The sequence below is a fragment of the Sparassis crispa genome, assembly GCF_003851025.1.
Source record: "Sparassis crispa DNA, contig_000004F, whole genome shotgun sequence".
In the NCBI taxonomy this organism is placed as follows: Eukaryota; Fungi; Basidiomycota; class Agaricomycetes; order Polyporales; family Sparassidaceae; genus Sparassis; species Sparassis crispa.
In genome coordinates this window covers 343,926-369,284 of record NW_020939751.1, presented here as the reverse complement: position 1 = coordinate 369,284, position 25,359 = coordinate 343,926, and the positions used below count along the sequence as shown (strand labels likewise).

Below are 25,359 nucleotides of genomic sequence, written 5' to 3'. Positions count from 1 at the left end.
AGCATGGTAGTGAAAAATACCAGGGCCTCTAGTCTGGCATAAACGCAATATACGAATGTGGCTTCTTTGCTGTACATCTTCTTGTGTTCTCCCGAGACCCTTCTGTGTCGTGCCTAAATGCCGTTGACTGGTCTCATGCTTCGGCGGATTGATTCAAAGAGCTATGTCACTTTGCTTGTGTGGATTGCGTATAATGCGTTCTGGCTACTCTGACGAGTTAGATGGCACCCCACAGGGTAAGCAGCTGTTCGCCTTCATAGGCGTAGAAGGCACCCCCAGCCTACCGATGTAAAGCTGATCTACAGCATTCTAATTCTCCGATTACAAAAGGCGGGCAATAAAGGATAGCTTATCTAGGATTTTTGTTGTAGCGGAGGACCACAATGTCCCTAATGGCGCATAGCCACTTGCCATTGTTCTTTAAATGGCTGATGACAACGCCACCAAGGTGAAATCCACTGTAGGATATCAGCGATTCTAGGCTATCCAGAGCCACGGCCAACAAGATTATCTGTTATTTTTCGGACACGCTACTGACTGAATCTACATAACCTAAGCAGGAACGGGCGCTTCCAAAGCGGCCTCAACTTTCGCAGCGCCACATTCCCTTTCTCCCCAACCACCAACACCTCTTTCAGAACAATGATCAAGCGACGCGTAAAGCGCGCCTTCTCCGAACTGCGAGGCGTTCCTCGCTTTCTTATACATGCAATGGATACCATCCTCGATGCAAAGCTCGATGAGCCCGTCGAACCCCAGTCTGCGCCACACAACCTGGACGACGATCGTACAGAAATTTTTCGACCATACGACATAAAGAAGCGACGGTCTTTTGTCTCTACACTGCTGTCGACTCAGACGCGCCTGGAAAAGCTTGTCTTTCCGGACGCCACAGACCTCCCTTGTGCTCCCGCAGCGGCCTCTATTGTGGCTGCCGACAAAAAAAAGGCCACTGACTTCGTAGCCGCCTATGAGGCAATGTGCAACGAGCCCCTTGACATGGAGGAGGTTCGTAGTTTTCTCTGTCATCCGCTTACCTACCCCATTGACAACTTCTTCTAGGCCTACGTCCTCCTGTGTCTCACCAAGGGAGACACAGCCGTCAATCCACGAGAAGGCCACACCTCGGAGTTTGAGACAGTATGTACTCTTTGTTGTTCGACTACCTGTCTACCGTGTTGACGGATTCTCGCCCACCAGATCCTTCCCGCAACAACCTCCCAAATCGCGGTGGCTCCCCAACCACATGCCAGCTACGAGTTACCCACGTTGACCACCGAGTCCGACTTTCAGGTCACTCCCGTTGTTTCATGGGAACCACCCGCCGACACTTCTTGTAACGAGCCTTCTCGGAGTGGCGAGGCCACTCCCAGCTTGTCCTACGCAGTGACGCCTTCGTCTTCCGAGACATCACTAGTCTTCCCTAGGAGTGTCCCTCAGCCTTCGGGATTCATCGCACCGGCTCACGACATCGTCCATGGACAAGTTGTGGACCAACTGTCTCAGGCCCACCTATGTCAAGAAGAGCCCACAGCCCCGTATCCTGACGCAATTTGTGACTTGAGCAGGGACGGCCCGAAGTCTCTTCCAGAATGCGATTCCGAGCTCGATATCGATATGTCAGATTCGTTCGTCCAGGAGGAGGGCCAGTATGGAGCGGGTTTCGTGCAAGATGCCACGTACGGATCGTCAGCTGCTCTAGGACAAACGAAGGACTTTTTCACTATGCAGACTCCCATTGGATACAACACAGTAAGTCTACCTTTGCTTATATCCCTCGGACGTCTTTACTCACGCTCACATCAGTGGCCGGTTCAGTACAATGGATATCTCTACCCAGAGATGGCATATCTGCAACAGCAACAGCCTCTCGCCCTATCGACGGAGCCTTCCCTGTTTACTGTGTTCGCTATACCCGCCGCTCCGGTGCTATTCACCGATCCTGCCTTGTCTACCATCTCTGCACCTGCGCCTTCGATGTTCTACCATAGTCCGCCCAGTGCATTCCCGACGAATTTCTACGGACCATCTCCAACAGCCCTGGACGTCACAAGCTCGCGCTGTGTGAATTACGATCAGGACGACCCGATGGATTATCATGCATACGATGCAATGGATATAGAGAATTGGACGTACGATATCGATATGACGACGACGACAAGGAGCTCCGCCACGACGGATGTTATGGATGTCGACGACTCGGGTTATTGTGCGCTGTTACACAGTGAGGACATTCCCTTGAGCGCGGATCCTTACTCTGCTGGGTACGACAACGACGAAGAAATGGCCGAGCAGGCATCTGAGGTGCACCCGGCCGTCGTGCATAGCATCACTCCTCTCTCTACGTCTGTTACACGCAATAGACCGCAGCCTCCCAGAACGCGTAGACATGGCCGGCGTACTGTTGGCGGTAACAACAAAGGTCAGAAGCTCGACGATTTGGAAGACTACGATTCCGACGACTTCGCCGTGAAGTTGGAGGATCAGCTTACCGAGGTAGCCGAGGAGGATGTTCCCTCTCCCGACAGCATCAATGCTGCCGAAACGGATGTCCCTGCGCCCGACAGCCTCAACGCTACCAAAACGGATGTTCCTACGCCCGACAGGACTGACGTTGCCGAGAAGGATGTTCCTGGAGTCGACAGTACTGAAGTTCCCACTGCTATCGGCGAGACAGACCCAACGCAGGTGCCGCTCGAAAGGGACCTGCGGAAAGAGGCTCATAGCTTCCTCGACAGCCTGGGAAAGCAAATGGTTGCTGCACAGGAAGTTGCGGCTACGGAGACTCAGTCTAACGGCACGGTAAATCCCACCGAAGTTGAAGCTGTGGTTGCGGGATCGAGCCAGGAATCCGGTACGAACAGCGATCATGAGATCATGGACAAAGCGACTGAACTCCTGTCGGCTCAGAGGGAAGAGAGTGATGATCTCCCTGACTTCACCGAAGAGGAGTGTGAGGTGGTTTTGAAGGAAGATCAGGCTACGGAGAAGCCTCAGCAGTGCAGCGAAGACGGAGACGGCAATGTCGCCGACGACGAAGCGATCCATGATGAAGGTGAACAGGACGGGGATGAATGCAGCGACGAAGACGATTATGACTCTACAACTGAAGAAGAAGATTGCGACGAAGAGGAGAATAACATATATGATGAACCAGACGAGAAGGAGCAAGGACAGGCGGCGCCCAAGGACGTTACCGGAGGATTCGTTCTCAACTACTATCGTCGGTATGTGAACTTTCATACCTATTGTCTGTTATATCGAGAGTTCACGCCGCTTCTACAGGGGGGGACCAGTGCTCCCAGCGGCCTACATGTCTAGACCCGCGGCGAAAGTGTCAACCCCGTCTGTGGGCAAGGGCGCAACCGACGAATTATCTGCGATGATGGCGCGGATGAAGCCAGTGTAGTCCGGCTACCCAAGAAGCTGCCCTAGAGTCCTCCGACCTCCTCTCATATCCTTGGAATTCATTGTCGCCTGACACCGCTCGCTCGACGAAGCACTAGGCATGGGCATTGCAGTGCATGCGGTCTACTTCCTGGTGCTGTCCAGGTGGTGTCGCCTCATCATGGATTCTATCCCTGAAATTGTCGTTCAGCTGCCCATAGTCGGGATTACATCGTATCTGTGGTTCTGCCGGTTCTGCAATCCTCATAGTCGAACGGCCAGATTGGCCTTCGACCACATACCCCTCGACAGAGTGCGAAGTCGGCAGCTCCACCATCGGAGTTGCATTATATACCATGTCTCGCCTCTCAGCGGACGAAGAGACGTCCGAGAATTCAAACTGAGGCTCCGCATCTCCTCTCATATACCGTCAAGCTTTCGCTCTCACCTCGCTTTGTTAAGTCAGACCTGGCGCGTCATCTACTGTACATATTCTCTACAGATGAACCTGTCAGACAGTAGCCGGATCCATATACCTTTACCCTGTTGGTTATACCCTGTTGTTTATACTGATGTTGTATTCGCGTCTTCACACCTGTGAATCGTGATCACTGTACAGACTGGATCCCTCGCATGTCCTCGAATTGGAATACAACAGCGTTGCGGCTGCAAGTCGATATCACTCCATCAACCAAAGTGCGAACGTCACAAGCTGTATCGTTGGTCATTCAAGAAACTACACAATACATCGCATTGGTATACAGACCGCAATCACAAGACAGCTCGAGCAAGATACAGGGTCGAAAGACAGCTCATTATGCAATTGCGCAATCATGCCAGAGCAGCGAAGCCGACGGCGTTCTGATCTATGGAGAAAGCAGTGTACACATTGGACATGAAACTGGAAGGGGAAAGCGGAAGATCAGGAAGTGCCAGACATTTGTTCAAGTGAGCACTACTTACATGTCGCCGAGGAGCCATGTGTTAGAGCCCAGGCCGAGGTTATCGCTGGCACCAATGGCACCAACGCACTGGCTAGAGTCGCTCGACGAGGTACCCTGGTTGAAGCTGTGTACGAGATAGTAAGTTGGGCTCACCTCAGGGCAGGAAAACTTACAGGCTCGGGTCAATCTGCCAGGTCTGGCCACCCCAGCTGAAGCCGACGGTGGCACTACTGTCGCAGGGGAAGGTGTACGTTCCATCACTGCCCTGCTGGGAGCCGGGGATAGCGGCGTAGAGCTGGGAAACGCCGGAGGTTGGGCCGTACGCGAGCGTGGTGCCAGAGTCGATGACGGTGTCAAAGCCGGAAGTTGCCGTCTGACCATTCACAATCGCGGACGCGCCGCCAATCTGCCAGAATCCGTCCGATGACGAAAGGTCGTGATACTCAATGTCACCGCTATAGAGCGAGGAGTCGGTGCCGCCCATGTACAACTCGGCGCCGCTGGACGTGAGCTTGAAAGCGAAGACGCCCTGGGAGATCACGCCTTCACTGGAGGCAGTGAAGGGGAAGGGGCTCTGCGCCATATATTAGAGGGAGAGAGGAGAGCATCGATGGAAAGATATGGCGCACAGATTGAAGCTGAGAAATCGACTGGAAGGCCAATCCCATTAGGCCATCAGCAGGGTCCGACTGGAATTCACCAGACTCGCTCGTCACAGCCGAAAGGGCTTGGCCAGTGACAGTAACACCGGACAGAGATACTGGATGGCCACGAGGTCAGTATCGATCGGCCTCTAACCGGGGAAGCTCACTACTGACCAGTGTCTGTGTACTCGGGGCCAGAAGCGGTAGACCCGTCTCCATAACTAATCTGGAAGGTGCCACTCTCACTCTTGCTGGTTGACGACGAGGATGGATTGTATGTGCTGTGCGAGCCGCATCCACTGCATGAGGAGGAGGGGATCCAGAGGTCAGCAGAGCCAGTGTCGAAGTCGATCGCGAAGTCGGTCGCAGGCGTGCCGATGGAGACGGTACCCATCCACTCAAGACCATTCTGTTCGTCGGTCAACGGCAAAGCCTGGCGCTTGGAGAGCGTGACAGGCTTTGGGATATAGAGACTGTCAGAAAGAAAACCTTTGTTGCGCTGGAGGTTGATCAAGTTCTGGCGATGCTTGCTGCACATGACATACGTACATGAGTACCCGTACAGCGTGATCACGAGAGATACATACTTCTGGACTTTAGCAAACTGGATGGCCGCCTTCGCGTAGTCGAAGGAGCCGTCGGATTTCTTTAGACTACCGCGCTTATGGAGGGGGACGTGTATGCCAGACTGAGAGTCGCGGGCAATTGGACTCGCAGACGCGATGAGAGCGAGCGCTACGGTGAGCAGAGTTGCCTTGCAGAACATGGTACTTGGTAGCTGAAGCTAGAGAACAAGCAGAGGACTGTGAAGATGTTTTTTGAGACAGATCTCGACGACTGGATGAGGTTACTGGCCAAAGTGACCTGGCTTTTATACTACTCAAAAACTTGGAGACCGCATGCTCATCTCGCATAAGATGCTATGTCATGAGGGTCAGATTGATGTGGTCGCTGAAGTAAACATGTGGACAACAACGATCGCAGCGGGGTGGTCTCCACTACCACGTTGCATCGAAGCAGTCCTTGCAGATGGTCACTGACGCCGATCGCTTTGCGACGTCCGCTGCGCGAAGTGCACTCGAGTTCTGTGCAAGCCTGTGAAATGGTTAGCGACGGTGAGCTTCTATCGTGGACATGGTCACTGACAACACGCTTCCATGTGAGATTGCAGTTCTAGCGCTCGATGGTATCCGTCTCCATTAGGATGCAAGCCAGAAGTATCCCGCCATTTACCGGTTCCGGCCCATAGACCACCATGTGTATGAGCGGTGAGGCCTCCGGTGAGGCCGTGAGGCCATATGCTAGGACCGATCGGACTCGACGATGCGCCAGTTAAGTGTCGAATGGTCCTTGCGGTATAAACAAAGATAAAGACTCTGGCGGTAAACGTTAGTCCTTCGGCGATGCCGAGGAACGTTCATCAAATAGATGCGATATGTCTGTTGGGAGAAGCTTTCAGACTCGCATCCGCGTGTGTCATCGAAAGTCAAGACAACGTGCTCACTGAGGCTCCACAAGTTACACATTGCCGCTGTGATCAGATTCGACAAGTTGGCAGTACTAGTAGTGCCATCGGAAAGATAAACGGGAGACAATAATCATAAGCTGTAGTCTCACGACAGAACTAACATGGCTGTGGGGCTGGTAATGTTCTCGTTCAAGCTGTGTGTCTCGAGAAGTTGCGGTCATATGGTCGCGCCGCAACTGAGCTGCCGATGCCATCACCGCCGAGTCGAGAAGGTTCCCATTTTTGGACGCAATACGAAAGGCATGCTATATATTTGGCAGGTGTGTACGTTCGACATGTCGCTCCACTTCAAGCGGATGCGATGCGGAGGGCGACAACGTTGGAGGCGAGCTCACTCCCCTCATCATCATCCCATGCTATACATGAGAAAGTGCGCCTGCTGAGTGATGTTCGCCCCTTCTTCTCCTTGCGCTCGCAGTGTACTGTCTTATTTAATGCATGACTAGCGGGTTTATAAGCTAAATGCCAGACATCAAAAATCGTAATGATGAATGAATATTTGACGAGTATAGAAGAGGGCACAGAAGGACTACGATTCAAACAACCGAACCTTCAAGGGAGCAGCCTCATAAATTCGATAAACACCACCAACATAATAGACGACCCAGTGGCAGGACCGACCAGGCGACAATGGATCTTCAACTTTTCAGCCAAAAAAGCTGCAGTTGTGCAACAATGCCATCCACAACTGTCCGCATGCGAGCGGCGAAATCGAAGTTGAACACCTCACCCGAGTCCCGGTAGAGCTGTACGACGAACGTAACCGCAATGCCGGGGCGGTAGCGCGGCAGGTGAGCTATAACCCCGTCGAATTGCCGGAACCATGTTGGAAAAACCAGAGATCGTACTGTCTGCATCGCGCGAACCCGATCTGGAATTGCTCGAGGCAAGCTCCTTCAATAGCTAGCAAGGAATAGAGAGCATCATGCGCCCACTGCGAGTACCAGATCGGGTTGACTTCATTCAGCTGCAGTGAGACCAGTCGAGAGCGCTTGGAGAGGCTAACCAAACCTCCGGTGGGGTCCCACCCGTCGAGAAAAGTCAAGCATAGATGCTTCAAGGATGAGCTAGAAATATCGACGAGCAGGACGGCGGATATCCATGGCCGGTACCTGCACACCAGATCGAGCCTCTCAGGGTCAGATCGAAAGGGCCGCTCGACAGTAAAGTCATAAGAGGTAGTACATCGACTTCAAGCGTGATATTATACAAGTAAATTCGATTCTCTTGTGCACCTGGTCTTGGTGGCGGGATAACATCCCAAGAAACATCGACGTGAAAGAGCTCATGAACGTCGTCCAGTAAATTCGTTTGTACAGAATTGATCCCGGAAAACGCGGGAAACGTGCACAGCACTACCTGATTTGAACGAACAGCAAGCAAAATAAAGTGTTTTGACCTTTGGGAAGTGTTTGTGCAGGCGCTCTACGGTGTTGTCCAACATCATCAGCAAGGGAAAATCCTGAAACGCCATGTTTGAGCTGCAACAAGACCTCGGGCAATTCGAACAGTAAAGTGGATCCTGGTGCCTGCGAGAACTTCAGGGTGCGAACATATTGTGCGAGGTAAGGAGACCCCTGCAAGCACACACACGTCGAGTCATTTAGATCGTTCCTGAGTAAGACAGTATTGAAGAGGTGGTGGCGAGTCGTCGGAAGCCACAGGCTACAGGGACTGCAGGCTGTAAGGGCAGGTACATCCCACAGATGGTCCACTGGGATGTAATCGCATATTTCTGGAAGGGTTCGAGTTGGCGCAGGGATCGACATCTATGATGGCCTAATTTGTTCCGTATGAACATTAGACAAACATCGGTGGTGAGCAGAGTCGTTTGAAACTGCCTCAACGTATAGTCGTATTTTCAGCCTTGCAAATCAACCTAGCGGGCCTTCTTTGGGAGCTGAGCTTGGCTGAGCGAATGGTGTGGCTGAGGCCCGGGCGAAAATGAAGCGCCTATATAAGCGCCCATTGTGCAGGCAACTGCGACAGCCGACACAGTATAGCATGGAGACACCTTCCACACCGCGAGCACCTTCTTCCTCATCATCCTCGCCGCCGCCGCAACATGTTGTCTTCCAACCCGAAACAACCGGCAGCTACTGGTCTGATGTGAAGGAGGCTGTGAAGGTACGCCCGCGCCTCCCCGAACATGGATCTATCTCATGCGCGCCCAAGCAAGCGCATATCGTTTTGGGATGACTTGCAGAAAATCGGAGAGATTCCCTGCGCACGGAGCAGCCTGCTGAGTGGTATCGCGAGCGGGACGGGCATTGGGGTCATCCGCGGAATGAGTGCCGGTACGTTCTCATTTTCGTTTGTTAAGAGAGATGGAAGTTTTCAATTTTGGTGACTTGCAGGACCTTTTGTCGCGTGCAACTGGGCCGTCGGAACGTTCGCGCTCATCTCTCTCGGTACTTGGTGCGTTGCTTTGCACATGGTGAGATCGAGGTCGTTCATGTACGGATTTTGTAGGACCATCTGCCGAAGGTCGCTGGAAGAAGAGCGCAGACGGATCCAGCAGGTAGTTGAGCAACTTCCAAAACGTTTTGCGAAAGCACAGGAAGATTCGACATCATCACCCGAGGGCCCCAAATCTTCGTCGTAGGGCTCGTTGTCGCATCCGACGTAGTGGGAGCATGTGCAGCGTTCGCGCGCGCATTTGTACATTAAAACCCAACGTATCCTAAGTGCTCTATTGCTACACTATACATAATGAGCATGGCCCCTCTATATGAAAATATGCAAGGGCAGCACGATCACATATGCAGCTCGCCCCATACGTCGTGTTTCCAGTTCTCCACAAGCTCAGGATCGTCCTTGTATTTTGCTTGAAAATCCTGGAAACCACCCTGCAGGATCCGCACGTCGTGGGCTTTGTCCTCCCCCTCAGCTTCAAGAAGATCACGTGTTTCTGCATAGATCTGGTCGGCGAACGACATCTGTGAGAAGCGCATATGGTCAGACAACATGGCAAGGCACACATACGCTCGCAGCTTTAGGTCCCCTGCACGCGAAGGCGAAGGTCAGCACCGGTTGCAATACAGCTGAGAAGGGGGGGCGTACCGGACTTGGGAGAGCGTGCAATGGAAGATCACCATCGGGATATCTTTCGTCTGTGCAACGAGGTCATCGAGTCTCGTCAGGAATCCATGAGAGGGAGAATTGTGCGATCCCTTGATGTTTCCGCCTTGCCAATCGTCATCACGCACATCCACAACGCAAAAGTCCTTCATCGGGACCTTGTCGCTCTTCATGATCGTGGCGAGCTCCTACTGCTGGTCAGCAGCGTCATCTGCACCGACGAGGTGGAGCTTACGTCGGGAGATATGTACTTCGCCATTCAAGGGGCATGCACCGGCAGATTCCGAGACACAGGGTAGGTGGACGCTCCACCGACGTCTGCGAGCCTGCGAGTACGACGACGGTTAAGCGCCGGCTTTGTAAGCGCGACGTTCACCGGAAGGCGGGCGACACGTGTTTCGTCCTAGAGGTCCGTGCGCACTTCCCCTAAGTAGGAAGGAAGAGCGCACACGTCTCGTCACCTCCTCTCTCTCTACACGCCGCCGCCCCATCCCGGTCTCGCTTTTTTCTACACCTCCGATCCCCTTGATCTTTCATCATGACCGGCTCCATCGCTCCCACAGGCGCGGCCAATAAAGACACATCCACGATCCAGCCCGGATCGGGCTCCGGCGGCACCAATCTCCCAGGGTCGTCGCCCCTGACCACCGCGGAGAAGAAGGCCGAGAATTTGGCGAGAACCGCTCGCAATCTCCTCTTGCAGCAGCGTAGAGACGCGCAGGAGGCCAACGTTCCCGCTGATGAACCCCTTTTTCATATTATCTCCCGTCCTTCTACTCCTACCTCCTCCGTACCTTCCACTACCATTCCCGCAGCTCATAATGTAGTAGGACTTCTTTCGGCCTTCTCCCAATTCTCCCCCGGCTCGCAAAAGAAATTACAGACCCTCATTAATACATCCTTACCTACAGCAGATAATTCTCTTCCCGACTCAGTCCCGAAATTACTTTTTTCCATCGAACGCGAGCGCCCCTCTTCTTCTACTTCTCACGCACAGAGTTTCGGCATCCATCCTTTCATTCTCAATCTCGGCCAAAACCGAGTACACATTCCCTTATCCCTATTTACCACTGCCTCCACGAACAAGTTACATAACAACTCAACCTCCATCAAGCAGAACATTGTCTACAACGCCAGCGGTACGAAGTGCCATCTGATCGATCTAACCCAATTCCAGACAGAGTCTGAAATGGACGTGGCCGACTGGCATGAAGCATGGAACCGATGCATACCTTTCCTCCGTACTCACTCCGATACAGCCGTAGCTCAGCGATGGGAGGAACATTATCAGTTTCTGTCGAAACAAGATGATTTCAAGCGCGACTTCCACGCTATTTTGACCTTCGACATCGAACAGCGAACTCGCTACTCCATCGCACCCGAGGCACACAACGAGGACGCGTATCAGCGGTGCTTCGAAGCGGTCAAACTCGAGGACCTGCGATCTCAGATTCTTGCTGACAAACAAGCATCGCGTTCGCAATACTCAGCGCCTGACAGGAACGCCAATAGGAGTGGCCGAGCATACGATCCGTACGACCGTGACACCTGTCGTAATCCGTGAAACACTTCCACCGACAAACCTTCCTTTCGAGAGGGCAAGGGAGCCGATTCCGGGTCCACTCCCCTCTGCCTCTGTTGCCGCCGGCCCGGCCACAAATTCTCTCAATGCACGGAAACGACAACGGCGCAAGGAATCGACACGCTCTCGAGATATCTCAACAACAAACTTGTGCTCCGCTCTAACTCGGCCCCTCTCTGCATCACCTTCCAGCTCAATTCCGCCAAGTGCATCTGCAAGCAGCATCATCCCGAACAACACGTCTGCTCCTTCTGTGGCTCCTCTGAACACGGAGCCTGCGCAAGAAAATGCACCTAACGAGGGCGACGCGACCCTCCTTCTTGGCGCGCGGCTATGTCCTCTTGATGACTTCGAGGAGTGGTATCCCCCTCCAAATCTCTCTGCTCCCGACGAGCCTCACGTATACTTCAATGACTTGCAACCGGAACCCTCTCCGTTCGACAACGATTCTGACTTCTCACTTATTCTCACTCCTTACTCTGCACCCGACTTTCAGCGCTATCTCGACAACGCCGGCCTCCTCGCACGATATCCTGAACTCTGCTTCAAAATCACACACAGATTCCTACTTGGCGATCTCGCACCAATCCTTGAGTCTTTCACTCCCGACAACCTGCCGAGCGCGAACGATCACACGGAGGTCATCCGCGAATACATCTCGGAAGAACTTGCTCTCGGCCGATTCACCGGTCCCTTCACGCGCGCACAGCTCGAAACGAAGATTGGACCGTTTCGATCGTCTCCTCTCCAAGTTGCAACCAAAGTGGGGGCTTGCGGCGAACCAGACAAGTTTCGCATATGTCGCCATCTCTCGTATAAGGGTACACTGGGCCAATCCGTCAATGATGAGATCGACGCCAAGGATTACCCTACACGATGGGGCAAAGCCACTGACGTAGCGAAAATCGTACGTCCTCTATGGCACTCCCTCTCTTTCTCCATTCTCTTTCATCTCTTTGCAATGACTGCACCCCTCCTCGTACGCGTTCTCTCATACATACGATCTTGTGCATTCCATCATGAATGCACACTCCACCATGAGCATGATCCTGTGCCTTCTCTCCCACGAGCGCTCTCCCAAGCACACAATGCCAAACGTGCAATCTCTCGTGCATACTCCTTCTTACACGCTCACACTCACGCGTTACTCGTTGCTCTCTCACTCTTTCTCGGCCGATGTGCCCACCTTTGTTCTCTCATCTTCTCTCGGCCAATATGCCCACTTCGATCGCACAACACAGTGCCATCCTTCCCATTCTCCGTGAGATGGTGGAAGCACTTCGCCGGAAATGATGGGCTGTCCACGGGGGCCTACACCCCTACAGACACTCACCAACTCCTGGCTCGAAGTACACACCGTTCTCACAGGGGACCGCAATCCACCGTCTGGCTTGCTAACTTACCTCTCTTTGCTCTCGCGTGCCAATCTCCTTCTGGCACATGCTTACCGTTTCACAACAACATCTCTCAGATCTCAGCGGCGCCACCTGGCACGCAGGTGGCCACGCTAGACATCGCGGGTGCATATCGCACCATCCCGGTCAAACCGGATCACAAACGCTTCCTCGTAGTCTACTTCCGTGGTTTTTTCTACATGGATCACAACGTGCCCTTTGGCCTCGCCTCCGCCTCGGGTCTACAAGGCGAGGTTGCAGATGCCACCGTTGACATCTGGGAGTCTCTTGCAGTATCCCCCGTTGTTAAATGGGTGGATGACTTTGCCCTCTTCCGTTTTCCATGCGAGACCGGACCGTTTGCAGATGGCAACTTTCATTACCATTATGACCTCACTCACGCGAAGGAATTAATCGCACCCCTACGTATCCCATGGCACCTGACGAAGGGACAGGAGTTTGCCGACTCCTTCGATTATGTTGGCTTTCATTGGGATATCACTTTGCGCACCGTTTCTCTCTCTGAGCGCAAACGGCTCAAATATCATGCTCACCTACTTCTCTTTCTCCAGACCTACGAGAACTCACAGGTATCGAAGAAAGAAGCACAATCTCTCATTTGCAAACTCTCCCACGTCACGTTCGTGCACTCGCACGGTCGTTCGTACATGAGTAACTTATATGCATGGCTTCGCACCTTCAACAACGACTTCACTCCCCGCTACATGCGCTCGTCCGTCATCTCCGATCTTAAGTGGTGGCTCTCCACCCTCTCTATCCCATCCGCACCTCGCTCACTCACTGGACGTGGACCCACGCGAGACTACGGCATATGGGTGGATGCATCCACGAGCACCGGCATTGGCATCATCTGGAATGGTCACTGGGCCGCCTGGCGCTCACTCGAGGGTTGGAAGATACCTGGACGAGACATCGGATGGCTCGAAGGCATCGCAGCGGAAATCGCCATACTCATCGCATGCGCGATGGGCATTCGAGATGCCAATATTCTTATCCGGAGTGACAATGACGGCATCATCGGAGCCTTCGAGAAAGGTCGCTCCAACAACGCGGAAACCAATCTTTGTATTCGCCGCTCCGAAGAGGTATTTCGCGTTACAGGCTTATCGGCTTCCCTTATCTATGTCAACACAAAGGACAATCTCGCTGACCCCGTGTCGCGTGGGATCTATCCCGCTGATTCCCTCCGTCTACCTCTATCTCTCGACCTCCCTGCTCCCATCGCTCCCCTCTTTGCTCATGCATGAATCATCCCCCATTGCCCGCCTACTACGCGACGTCGACATCGACGCAGAGGCCGCGGCTTTTCTCGCACAGATCAACAACAATGTCCAGCATGCTGCCACTCACCCGCCGCCGGGAGGACGTACTCGCGTCCCTCGCCGTCTGGCTCCCCAGAACCGCATCGTCCCCTCATCTCACCGCCCTCCCATACTCGCCAGCGACCGCGTCCTCTTATGGACCACTCCACACTCCCAATCCTTCCAACAAGCACTGGAGCATCTTCTCCCCTCAATCGCAATTCTCCGACTTTTCCAAGTGATGCTATGCTCACTGGACGAATCGACACGCAGCAACTACGGGGCAGGACTCTTACGTTTCACACAGTACTGTGACCAGCACGCAATCCCCGAGTCGCAGTGCATGCCGGCATCAGAGTCACTCCTGGCAGCGTTTGCAGCCTCCGCTGCGGGCACGATCTCGGATAAAACTCTCTCTAACTGGCTCGCCGGTCTCCACTACTGGCACACAGTCAACGGTGCAGCATGGCACGGACGCGATATGCTACGCCACGTTCAACGAGGTGTCACGAAGCTCGTTCCTCCCGATTCGAAACGCGCAAAATGACCCCCCGTAACCATCGAGGCCCTCATCGTTCTCAAGGATGGGCTCGACCTCTCCAACGCCTTTGACGTGGCCGTCTGGGCATTAGCTAGCATCGCCTTTTGGTGCTGCTGCCAGTACGTGCACACCTCCAACTCCTCTCCCTCAGACATCTCCCGTACCTCATCCCACACTCACACTCACACTGTCCTCCACAGCCTGGGTGAACTCGTCATCCCGAGTACGAATCTCTTCGACCAGCTCAAACATGTCTCCCGCTCCGTTCTCCCCATCACGTTCAGCCGCCTCACTAACGGTGTCGACTACACCACCTTCCACATACCGTGGACGAAGACGACCATGCAGGATGGCGCTGACATCTCCATCATCGCGCGTGCTCATCCCACATGTCCACTCACCACACTTCGTCACCACCTCTCATGTAACGTCGACATCATCGCATCGGCTCCCCTCTTCGCGTTCGAAACTGCGGCCGGTGGCTGGTCCCCCATGACCAAGCCATGGTTCATGCAACGCTGCAACGCGGTTTGGGTCGCGGCCGGTTTCCCAGACATGCCGGGCCACGCGTTCCGCATTGGGGGCGCGACAGAGCTGCTTCTGCAAGGGGTTAACCCGGCCCGGACATAGTCGCTACGCAGGGTCGATGGAAATCCCAAGCGTTTCTCGAGTACTGGCGTAAGATTGAAGCAATTCTTCCTCTTTTTATTTCTACTGCAGCAAATTCCTCTCGTGCTCTTCATCTCGGTCCCTCTATGGACACATTCTCTCGTCGTCATCGTCTTACTTCATGTGATGCTACCTAATAATCATTCCTCCCCCTTCTTCTCACATGCTGACCCCTGTACTCCCGTTACCCTAACTATGGTGTCATCCGTCTCAATTATGATTTTCTGTCATCATTGGAACCCATCTCTTGCTCAGTTGTGTGGGTCGGGTCCCCGGGGACTCGACGTAGTGAGCCGCGCTCTGGTGTGGTATGGTCTCGTCTCCCCGGCTGACCCGCCATGGTCTGGCCGCGAGATCTACGTGCCAGGCTCTGAAGGTTCCGCGGGCCGATCTCGTTGGCATTCCCCTTTTGGGAATTCGCGCCTCCGAGTTCCGCTCCCTCACGAAGCCCCGCAGAACCTTCCCCCCACACGTCGAAATTCGTATGCAACATTGCGTGGTGCATACTCATTTCGGCTTTCTCTATCTCGGACAATTTTATTTACTCTAGAATAAAATTGTTCTCCTCATAGCCCTTCCGCAGTCAGCGCGTTACATACAAAGCGGGAGGGGGGGGGCCTCCGAGGCCCTTAACCGGAAATTATATATATATATTTAAAACCTGCATAAAATATCCTAAGTCGGAAGGGGCCAGCAGTCTCACGAATATAAGTTGTGGTGAGCACAGTCCTTTAAGCTTTAATTGTTTTCATTACTCTAACACCAACATCTCAAATCTTTAGCTGTTACCCTCGAGTCCCACGGGCAAGCCATCTACCTATCAGCTGGATGGTCCTGATCTAGCGTTGCGGGCTCAACCTACCGGTTGGATATTCCTATTGATCCTAAGCTTCTACCTGAGAGCGAAGAGGATTTGGACATTGACATAGCAACCCAGCACTCGACGGAGCCAGTAAACTCGGAATCCCATGAGGAGACGTTCTGCTGGTGTCAAGGTCCTGAATCAGGAGAGGCAGTACATCTGGCTGTAAGCAATGGGTGTGTTGACTTATCATTATTTTTCGTCATTGCATCTCACGTCCGCGTTATCCTGCTGTCAGTACCACTTTGAATGTGTTGACCTCCTGGAGCCACCGAAAGGCCCATGGTTTTGCACGGATGAATGCCATGCAAAATATCAGAAATCTCATGTGCACAAGAAAAGGAGAACAAGGTATTGATCAGTGTGTAGTTACAGAGCTGTATCGATAGTATATGCATCAAAAAACCTTTGTCTCTACTCTCCACATGAAAACATACAGAGACCTTCTATATATGGACCGTGGGAAATTCCCACGGGGGAGGGGGGTCTCAAGGGTGCTTAACCGGATTTTCTGACCCTGTGTCTTAAATCCGATTTATGCATGCCCCTTGTCGCCATTGCAGGTGCTCTGGAGTACAGTGAAGATAACGATCTCGCAAGCGAGGGCAGCAAACTCATCATGATAGCAGCGGGCTTATGTCATCAAGAAGGAATTGTTTTGCCAGACCTAAGTTAACGTTGCAACTTGACGGGCGGAATTTATATAAGCGCGAAACAAGTAATGATTCATTGTGTTCACTGTACAGCTCAGTAGCAGGGTCGACGACGCAATCATCCTCGCAAACCAGTCAACGCTGCCGAGGGTGTCCGACGAAGTCCGACCAGACGCGGCTGGTTCATCGACGGTTTTAGGAGACCCTGCGATCATCAAGAACGATGAGCTCGTTTTATTCGGGATCGTATGACCAGGGAAAGACACGGAAGAGAGGAGGGAGTGTTGCCGAGGAGGAGCGACGCGCGAACGTGCACCGTTCGGGAGTGTCCGGAGGCATAAAGCGCGGCATGATTTTTGCGCCTGCCAGTGTTCAACGTCACCTCTATCCACCATGTCGTCCTCGTCTCTTCCTCAGCCTGTGCCCCCATCCTGGAAGGTACTCCTTACCGACTCACACGTTCTCGACGCAGTGCAGCTCACACCGCGTTGTTTGACACGTCCAGGACCTCGGAAAGTCGTCCAACGACCTTCTCAGCAAAGACTTCCCAATCAACGGAACCCAGCTTGAGGTCAAGACTACGACGCCCTCCAACGTCGCCTTCAAGGTCAACGGCACCCGTGACACCAAGACCTCTCTCATTGCCGGAGACATCGAGGCGAAGTACACCGACAAGCCCCATGGTCTTGTCTTCACCCAGGCGTGGACGACTTCCAACACGCTCCGCACCCAGGTTGAGCTTGAGAACCAGATTGCCAAGGGTCTTAAGGTCGACTTGAACACCGCACTCACCCCGGACAGCGGCTCCAAGACCGCGCTCCTCACTACCACCTATAAGCAGCCGGGTCTCCACTGCCGTGCATTCCTTGACCTCTTCAAGGTTCGCAAAATGTCGCGTTCCAAGTTACTTGCTTATTCATCATTCGATGTTTCGGGCGACCTTAGGGCCCCATTTTCACTGCGGACACCGTCCTTGGCCGAGATGGCTTCCTCGTCGGTGCTGAGGCGTCGTACAACGTGACGGAGGGCAAGGTGACGCGCTACGCGACCGCGATTGGTTTCAGCGCGCCTGAGTACGCTGTGACTGTCCACGGCCTCGGTAACCTGAGCACCTTCGCTGCGAGCTACTATCACCGAGTCAGCCCCGACGTCGAGGCTGGTGCCAAAGCCATCTACGACACCAAGGCGACTACCCAGGGTGTAAGCCTCGAGGTGGGTGCTAAGGCGTGCGTATAAAGTTCGTTCTATATCCCAACGTGGAGACAATTGACGCGTCGTCTTATTAAAGATACCTTGACTCTGCAGCATTCTTCAAGGCAAAGATTAACAACTCGGGTATTCTTGCTCTCGGTTGGTGTACTTCCTTTCCTCCTTTCCGTTTTATACTGACGTGTAATTTCAGGCTACACTCAGGCTCTCCGCCCCGGTGTGCGCGCGTCCTTCGGTCTTGCTCTCGACACACAACGACTGAACGACGTGACACCCGTTGGCCCCGCCCACAAGGTACGCGTTCCTACTCATCCAGATCATCCTTCTGTGTGACTAACCCTCTCCTACAGGTCGGCGCGAGCTTCACGTTCGAGGGCTGAAAATGTGCATGTGTGTATGTACTCTGTGTCACGTAGGACGAGCTATTACAATAATAAACCGAATTCACGACGTTCGTCAGGATGAAACGATATGACGACGGATTCGAAGTGCAGCGTGACGTGTGACGCGACATAGGGTAAAGTGACTGACGTGTTCCACGCCCGGTGTCTATTTCGTCGTAGTCCTTCGACCCTATCATGATGGTCAACAACAACCAGATTGCATTCAGTGTTACTGGGGCTGCTCCTGACCTTACCCAGACAGCTCCTGCTTTGAATTTTACACTTACTCTGCTCCTGGAATCCGATGAGGATTACCACTATATCAACGGATTGCGCACTAAACACTACCCACCCGATCTTCTGTTCAACCCTGCACACATTGGGATATTCACTCGCCTGACGGTTCCGCCTGCTCTCGTGGCTGAGGTGCATGCTGATCTCGCTGAGATGGGGCGCAAGGAGAAGCGCTTTACGCTCCAGCTTGCGCGCAAACCCCAGCTGTGGGGCAAATGCGTCGTTCTGCCGGTGATGTCCTCTCCGCTGGAGAGCATGCGAAGTGCTCTGAATATTAGGTGTGATATTCTCCGTATACAATTGATCAGAACGGGATCATGCTCATCTGCGATTTGTCCTTTTTTAGGTGGGCGGGCATGGGTATCGTGCACCCCTCAGAGCGTAACGGCTATCAGCCCCACTTCACCGTGCATGGTCGTGTCTCGGCCGCCGCAGCGCGCGCCGCACACGACCGCGTCTCGCAGTCGTTCGCCGCACGTGCACAGGTGAAGAGGTTGCCGCGCGGGCGCGCGCTCGGCTTCCAACTCTGGGAGTACCAGGAGGGGATGCCGTGGCGCCACGTCGCGACCTTCCCATTCACAGGATGAAAGTGGGCCGAGGCAATGATCTGCGTTGTGCTGAGTGCTGGTAGTGCGAACTTGTTATGAGCTCGTCGTGCGGTTTGTGCCGCATTGAGGTCAGATATGACCTGCAGAGTCGTAGGCCCTGCTAACATCCCAGTGGGATGTACTGCCGCATGTGCGGCAGTCCTTACTACCAGAGCTGGTAGGCGTGTTCTGCTAGCGAGTTTACACTTCTTGGAAGCAGTTGTCAATTGCCCCTGGAATTTTTCTAGCCGATGTAAGATAGTGTGCGTTTGTAGTCCGTTTCGGTGCGTCCGTCCTTCCCGAATTTGTCGCGATACTGTTAGTTATTGTACGTTCTGGATCGTGCGTGTTCCACTTGATCGATGCTTGGGTTCCCATCGAAGTTGGTTCTTCTGTGCTCTGTGTTTGACATTTCAGACCATACAGTTACGTTTAGCGACTCACCAAGGTGGCTCCAATAAATACTGCACTACTTCCCAGCCACTTCCAGCACTTCTTGTCCGAGAACACCAGCAAAGCAGCGCACATCCATTCACTGTGACTCGAGGGGAAGCGAACAAGTGTACAACCAGGTTACTAATTCGGCTGCACAGAGATGTGTAGCAGCATCGATACTGCTTTTCCCCACCGCGATGCTCGGTGAGGTTTACGATATTGACGGCGGTCTGTGTTTCGAATTGGTTACAACTTCGGCGTAACACCTGCGGTACAAAGGCCATGCGCTCCATGGCGTCGCCTCTGTACTGCCAGTGCGCGTCAGACCTTCGGAGCGCTAAAACAGTGTTTTTGCGACATAAGTATATTCGAGGTAAACAGAAGGTAGCAGCGGATCGCTCACAGAGGTGTATGTGACGGATGCTCGCAATCGCCTTTTTGTGTCCTAGGAGCAGATAAGTGCCGAAGGTCTACTTCGATTCCGATGTTCATCACCTTCAACTCGAATGCCAAGCCAGGGGACACCTTGATATTCCGCATCTATTCGCGTGCTCTCCACACACTCCTTCATTCCCTTACCGGTACATCGAGGCGAGCGGGACCTCCAGGAGACTTATTGTTCTATGCTCTAATACGTCGCGTTAATCCCGCAAAGTCCAAGGCGCTAGAGCCCGTCCACTCGAGCCTTTGAAGGACCCCGGCATACGCTGCAACATGTCCGATCCGGATGCGGGTAGAAGTGAGCCCCAAATCCGGCCAACGTCCGAGACTAAGTGCGGGTAGAACAGGCCAAATCCTGGCACTAGCCACCCGATCCACTGTGTGGACATAGTTGGACCGTCGCCAGCATGTCCGATCCGGTAGTGCGGACGTTTTTGGACGGCCGGGGACAACCTCCAAGCGCCCTCGGATCCAAGTAAGTGAATGCCCATATCTTTAACAAGCATTACGCGTCGCCATGACCGGGATCCTCAAATTTATGCCTCGCGTCCGCTGTCCCTCGATACGTGGCTGTCGCTGAGTCGGAGTCGGTATGTTTTCCGCTCGCGCGTTCAGGTTGAACCAGCAAGTCTACTACTCTTGTAGTGTTCAGCATTCGAGGTGAGTAGGTTGCGTCTCACCCTCAGGACTGATATAGAATGACAAGCCCATTCTCCTACATGCGGTATTAGACAGATTGGACGGTGAACGTGTCCTAGACATGTAGCCGCGGCCGTCGGGGTTGTGGCGTAGCAGCACTCTGACGTGCGACATATGTAGATGCACTTTTCATTCTCGAATAGACTCAGCTTTGGCTTTGCGATGAGTCTTTGCAGGCGTTTGAAAATGCTTTCATTGTCTTCTCCTTATCCTCGTGCTCGAACACGATCTCACGCAATGAACTTGAAACATCGGATGGCCATTCACTTCAAGTTGTCACACTCTGCGCATTTTCCGCTCCGCTCATGAAAAAACTGCAGAGCCAGCTCGAGACATATTGGAGCATATGCCGGGGTCCTGCCTTCGAATGCATGGCGATGAAGTCTCGCTTCGCCCGCTCTACCCGGCTTTGATCTTATATGCTGTGAGTGGTGCGATTTCGGACCTCAATGTCATGCTGACCATATGTGTTTGTCTATACCTGCGGATAAATTCTGTTGGATTTTGGATATCTGTGATTCGAACCATGCGGTCGAGTTGGGTTTCTTGGCTTGAAGTTTGCTTGAAGTTCCAGGAGATTCGGTCGGATGCACGGAGCAGTGATGTTCGGGAAAACCAGCATCTTCTTCAGATTTGTCAGATGGAATGGATTCGGTCTATTCGCTGTGATATCTGTTCGACCAAGATTGGTGCTATATAAGTGGCTCCCGAGCGTTCAGATAACCCACCAAGAGCTTTTGCAAGCCAAACTCATCTCAGTCTCGCTTTCGGGATGGATAGCTTTCAGTCCTGTCAATCTACGGCACATACGGTGAGCACCATCATCATTTTCTTGATTCAGCGTTTAATATGTCTTCAGCGGACGCTTTTCGATGCTGTAGCAGCCAGACTTCCCTCTCGTCTGAAGCTTGCATCCCAGCTCACCTCTGCGTATGCTGATGCACCCGTTCACAGTATGACTGTTTCGAACGTCATGGGTGGAATGCGTGGGCTACCCTGCATACTCTGGGAGGTCTCTGGCACCGACAAGGATGGGATCACTTATCACGGTCGCACCCTCAGCGAACTGCAGGGCCTTCTCCCATCGTGGAACGGATCGAGCCAAGTTTCCCCAGAGGCGATGCTGTGGTATCTCTATACCGCGTCAGTGCCGACACGCGCGGAGCTGGAAGCATTTTCCGCAGACCTTCTGCGCCGGTCCACACTTCCTGCAGAGGTTGAGGAATTCTGCGACCGTATCTCCTCCGATATCTCGAGCATCGCACAAATGATTATGTGTCTGTCCGTCCTCGCTCCCTCGTCTAAATTCACCGCGGCGCTCGCGCAAGGTGTGCCAAAGATGCAGCTTTGGCGGTACGCTCTCGAGGACGCGCTCGACAGCACTGCCCGAGTGCCCATGATTGCCGCGCGCATCTACATCAACAAGTATAGAGAGGGGAAGCATCCCGATGCGCTGTTGGACCCTCGGGTTGACTTAGCAGAGAATTTTACCAGATTGATTGGCCGAGTCGGTGACGCCGACTTCACCGAGCTGATTAGACTATACTGGGGACTGCACATGGACCACGGTGCGAACGTTTCTGCACACACAATGCGTACGTGCACCTTTTACTTCCTGCGTTCCCCGCATCTTCCCGGCCTTGTTTTGATTGTGCTCTTTACAGGCCTGAGCGGCTCCGCATGGAGCGATCCCTACCTCACGCTTGCCTCCGGCCTGATTTCCGGAACAGGGATTTTGCATGCAGGAGCTATTATTCAGGCCCTGCGCTATAATCAAGGGATGCTCTCTGCATTGGGGACCGAGCCCTCCGATGAAGCTATCGAGGAGTATGTCACCAAGACGATTGCAAACGGTTGTGTGGTGCCGGGTTATGGCCATGCATTGCTGCGCACTGCCGATCCCCGTTTGGAGCCCATTGTACACTTCCTCAATTGTCGCCCGCCTCAGGAGGACAATGAGGGGGCTGCCATGCTGAGGCTCATCCGCCTCACGACTGCGATTGTGCCGGACGTGTTGCGGAAGCATATACCGCGCATGAAGAGCCACGCGCCGAACGTGGATTCGTTGAGCGGGTGCCTCATGTACGCTCAGGGCCTCGACGTCGATTTCATTCTCCTTGTCATGGCTTGTAGCCGCGGCATGGGATTCATGGCGCAGTACGTTTGGGACAGAGGTGCGTATATTACGCTGCGCTGGTTCAGCATGTATTCACTGAGATTCCGTAGCGCTCGGGCTTCCGATTGAGCGTCCATTGAGCATCACAATGGATCAGCTCATGGCACAGTTGTAGACGATGCCCAGCTCGTTTTCGCCCACTAATATCGCCTTGTATGATTGTATGAGTCGTCGCGTTGCCTGGGGTATGAGGCTGGTGTATGCATGTACTAGAATGTCAATCGACTGTTCTGATGAATGGATTCGGCTTCTCGTCCGGTGAATATTGGCATACAGTCAAAGGAACAAATTTGAGCTGTCAGCGGCAGAATAGACAACATGAACAAGTGCGTTGACATTCCCAATTCCTAGATATGGCTAGCTCAACTTACGAGGGCATTAAACGGCATAACTAGTCGTTGAGTAGTGTGCAAAGTCCGGGTCAGTACTGGCAAGTTTTCACCGACAATGGCGATGTCCCAGCAAATCCAATTTCATAAGATATATCCTACTCTCGAAGTCTCTAAAGATCCATTCGACGATGGACCGTCGATGGTTGACAGAATATCAAGGAACTGTCAAAACATGAGAGCATGGAGGACGTTCAAATCATCCGCTGTGTCTAGTAGTCCCAGCGCGCTCCGATCAGCACGAGAAGGAGTTTCAAAGAGACTGTGCGACTTACTACCTCACGGCCAAGAAGTGGCTGTGCAGGCCTGCTGGAGCGTTGATGGAGCGCTAAGGCAGGAACCAAAAAGAAGAATGTAATGGACAGTAGGGGAGGTACTGTGATGTAGCTTAACGGAAGTAATTTGTAGAAGCGTACACCGGTCCTAAAGCAGTCATGTTTCCGTCATCTACTTGCCCTTGAACTATATTACAAAGGATTATCCGTCATTAAACAGTTACTTAACTCGAAATGTATGCAGCACAATGACCGATCAGGAGACACGGAAAAACAGCGAACGATTAGTATGAAGAGTCCTTGCATTACCACGGTACGACAAATATCTATCAGCAGATCGCGAATGAAATCGACGGTGTTTGCGCACTTAACCCGCCCGTTCTGCAGCATTTAGGATTCATACGTTCTGATTCCATAGATGAGCAAATGATTTGAGTCAAGATACAATGTGCGCGCACCACGGGATTTATGTTGACGAGGGGAATTAGATGGAGAGAGAAGTTTCAATCTTGCTACACCGGCGTAATGGAGAGGTACTTCTCGAACCAAGCCAGCGCCTGTTCCTTCGCCCTGTCTCTCGCATCCTTCTTATGTGGGTCGCTCATGTTACCCCGTACTGTCCACCCATGGTTGACTCCCTCATAGACGACAACCTCAAAGTCAGTGAAACCCTTCTTCTCCAGAATAGACTTCGTTTCGTCTCCGCGCTCCTTGTTATAATTGTGGTCCGTCTCCGAGAGCGCAAAGCTGATCGGCTTGGAGATCCCTTCGAGGTCCGCGGGAAATTTGACGAGAGAGGGGTGTGCAGCGACTGACGCATCGAATGAGGCGTTCATTGTGATTGCATACCGGCCCCCCCAGCAAAAGCCGATAAAGCCAATCTTAGCTTCCGAATACGTCTGGCGTAGGTGGTTTACGACTTTATTGATCTTTGAGGACTGGTCGGAGTGACTGTGGCGCAGGACGAAAGGGACAAGAACGAAAAGGGCAAATGGACGCAAAATCAATCTCTGGAAAAGAGTTGGTGTTTCGTTTACGGGGTCGTTGGAAGCGAGCGTCCACTGTGGAAGCTCGTAGCCTGTGGGAGATTCGTGAATCTGGGAATGACGCAGGCTTGTGAAACAAAACGAACCATCGAATAAATCTGGGATGAGGACGCGGAAGCCGCGGGATGCATACTCGTCCGCGAGCAGCCTTGTATTGTTGAATTTCCAGCCAAAAATGTCTGTACCGAACACGATGATGCGTTTGGAGGATTCATCTCCAACCGCGTACGCAGATATGCCTTCGAGCGAAATCTCTTGCCCGATTGGTGTTCCGGAGTGTAAAGAGCCAGACACACATTCCACGCAAGCCATTTAAGCGGGGTTGGCCTTGAAGAAGGTGCTACGGGTACTATGTGCTGAGCGGACAGAGTGGCACGGACGTGATTCACCAAAGTATATATATCAATATCAGGGAAGAAAGTGGTCCGTGGTTTCAATCAAGTTGCCTGATCCCGGGGTCACGGTGCTTTCACGAGCATCCAGTGTCCAAACGCGCCCGGAAGGTCCCAATCAGGCAGTTCTGCGCATCGTGGCATTGAAGCTTCGTTGATTTTGTGCCGAGTTTCTGTTCCTTTTTTTGCGTATCTCTCAGTATTTACATCCTGAAGCCTCCGTGTCGTCGAAACCGCTAAGGATAGGCAATCACGATGTGGAGAAGAGCCAATAACCATGCACACAAGTGAACTTGAAGAAACTAGCTGAAGCCACCGCTTCGACCGGGAGCCTGATAAACGACGACACGAACATTCAATTTGTTTCCGGATAATTTTCACATGCTTCAGTCCTTCCTCACATACCATCTATTGATTTGCACATGT

General features: G+C 53.0%; 11 protein-coding genes across 11 annotated transcripts; 7 read left to right on the top strand and 4 right to left on the bottom strand.

Moving 5' to 3' along the window:
• Positions 1-642: 642 nt before the first annotated feature.
• Positions 643-3,409, top strand: SCP_0501250 (hypothetical protein; the record flags this gene model as incomplete). The annotated part of the gene is made up of 5 exons (XM_027758191.1): positions 643-1,008; positions 1,063-1,140; positions 1,201-1,752; positions 1,807-3,227; positions 3,286-3,409. The coding sequence occupies 5 exons, from the start codon at positions 643-645 to the stop codon at positions 3,407-3,409; spliced, it is 2,541 nt and encodes an 846-aa protein (XP_027613992.1).
• An 809-nt stretch (positions 3,410-4,218) lies between these two features.
• Positions 4,219-5,741, bottom strand: SCP_0501240 (Aspartic protease; the record flags this gene model as incomplete). The annotated part of the gene is made up of 6 exons (XM_027758190.1): positions 4,219-4,288; positions 4,351-4,455; positions 4,505-4,905; positions 4,961-5,091; positions 5,150-5,505; positions 5,563-5,741. The coding sequence occupies 6 exons, from the start codon at positions 5,739-5,741 to the stop codon at positions 4,219-4,221; spliced, it is 1,242 nt and encodes a 413-aa protein (XP_027613991.1).
• Positions 5,742-8,507: 2,766 nt separating this feature from the next.
• Positions 8,508-9,108, top strand: SCP_0501230 (predicted protein; the record flags this gene model as incomplete). The annotated part of the gene is made up of 4 exons (XM_027758189.1): positions 8,508-8,630; positions 8,683-8,800; positions 8,861-8,921; positions 8,976-9,108. 4 exons carry the CDS (start codon positions 8,508-8,510, stop codon positions 9,106-9,108), a joined length of 435 nt encoding a protein of 144 aa, XP_027613990.1.
• Positions 9,109-9,259: 151 nt separating this feature from the next.
• On the bottom strand, positions 9,260-9,843 carry SCP_0501220 (Dual specificity phosphatase ibp1; the record flags this gene model as incomplete). The annotated part of the gene is made up of 4 exons (XM_027758188.1): positions 9,260-9,424; positions 9,489-9,507; positions 9,567-9,772; positions 9,820-9,843. The coding sequence occupies 4 exons, from the start codon at positions 9,841-9,843 to the stop codon at positions 9,260-9,262; spliced, it is 414 nt and encodes a 137-aa protein (XP_027613989.1).
• Positions 9,844-10,122: 279 nt separating this feature from the next.
• Positions 10,123-13,828, top strand: SCP_0501210 (hypothetical protein; the record flags this gene model as incomplete). The annotated part of the gene is made up of 3 exons (XM_027758187.1): positions 10,123-11,007; positions 11,075-12,073; positions 12,638-13,828. 3 exons carry the CDS (start codon positions 10,123-10,125, stop codon positions 13,826-13,828), a joined length of 3,075 nt encoding a protein of 1,024 aa, XP_027613988.1.
• Positions 13,829-13,908: 80 nt separating this feature from the next.
• Positions 13,909-15,053, top strand: SCP_0501200 (hypothetical protein; the record flags this gene model as incomplete). Its single annotated transcript, XM_027758186.1, has 3 exons — positions 13,909-14,120; positions 14,190-14,385; positions 14,448-15,053. 3 exons carry the CDS (start codon positions 13,909-13,911, stop codon positions 15,051-15,053), a joined length of 1,014 nt encoding a protein of 337 aa, XP_027613987.1.
• A 1,947-nt stretch (positions 15,054-17,000) lies between these two features.
• On the top strand, positions 17,001-18,196 carry SCP_0501190 (Mitochondrial outer membrane protein; the record flags this gene model as incomplete). Its single annotated transcript, XM_027758185.1, has 6 exons — positions 17,001-17,045; positions 17,113-17,487; positions 17,553-17,833; positions 17,896-17,957; positions 18,010-18,110; positions 18,167-18,196. The coding sequence occupies 6 exons, from the start codon at positions 17,001-17,003 to the stop codon at positions 18,194-18,196; spliced, it is 894 nt and encodes a 297-aa protein (XP_027613986.1).
• A 198-nt stretch (positions 18,197-18,394) lies between these two features.
• SCP_0501180 (hypothetical protein) lies at positions 18,395-19,080 on the top strand (the record flags this gene model as incomplete). Its single annotated transcript, XM_027758184.1, has 2 exons — positions 18,395-18,771; positions 18,840-19,080. The coding sequence occupies 2 exons, from the start codon at positions 18,395-18,397 to the stop codon at positions 19,078-19,080; spliced, it is 618 nt and encodes a 205-aa protein (XP_027613985.1).
• Positions 19,081-19,726: 646 nt separating this feature from the next.
• SCP_0501170 (hypothetical protein) lies at positions 19,727-20,055 on the bottom strand (the record flags this gene model as incomplete). The annotated part of the gene is made up of 3 exons (XM_027758183.1): positions 19,727-19,852; positions 19,919-19,960; positions 20,011-20,055. 3 exons carry the CDS (start codon positions 20,053-20,055, stop codon positions 19,727-19,729), a joined length of 213 nt encoding a protein of 70 aa, XP_027613984.1.
• Positions 20,056-21,427: 1,372 nt separating this feature from the next.
• On the top strand, positions 21,428-22,946 carry SCP_0501160 (Citrate synthase, peroxisomal; the record flags this gene model as incomplete). Its single annotated transcript, XM_027758182.1, has 4 exons — positions 21,428-21,466; positions 21,515-22,250; positions 22,320-22,829; positions 22,882-22,946. The coding sequence occupies 4 exons, from the start codon at positions 21,428-21,430 to the stop codon at positions 22,944-22,946; spliced, it is 1,350 nt and encodes a 449-aa protein (XP_027613983.1).
• A 1,061-nt stretch (positions 22,947-24,007) lies between these two features.
• Positions 24,008-24,853, bottom strand: SCP_0501150 (Protein AIM2; the record flags this gene model as incomplete). The annotated part of the gene is made up of 2 exons (XM_027758181.1): positions 24,008-24,573; positions 24,628-24,853. The coding sequence occupies 2 exons, from the start codon at positions 24,851-24,853 to the stop codon at positions 24,008-24,010; spliced, it is 792 nt and encodes a 263-aa protein (XP_027613982.1).
• Between the last annotated feature and the right edge of the window lie 506 nt (positions 24,854-25,359).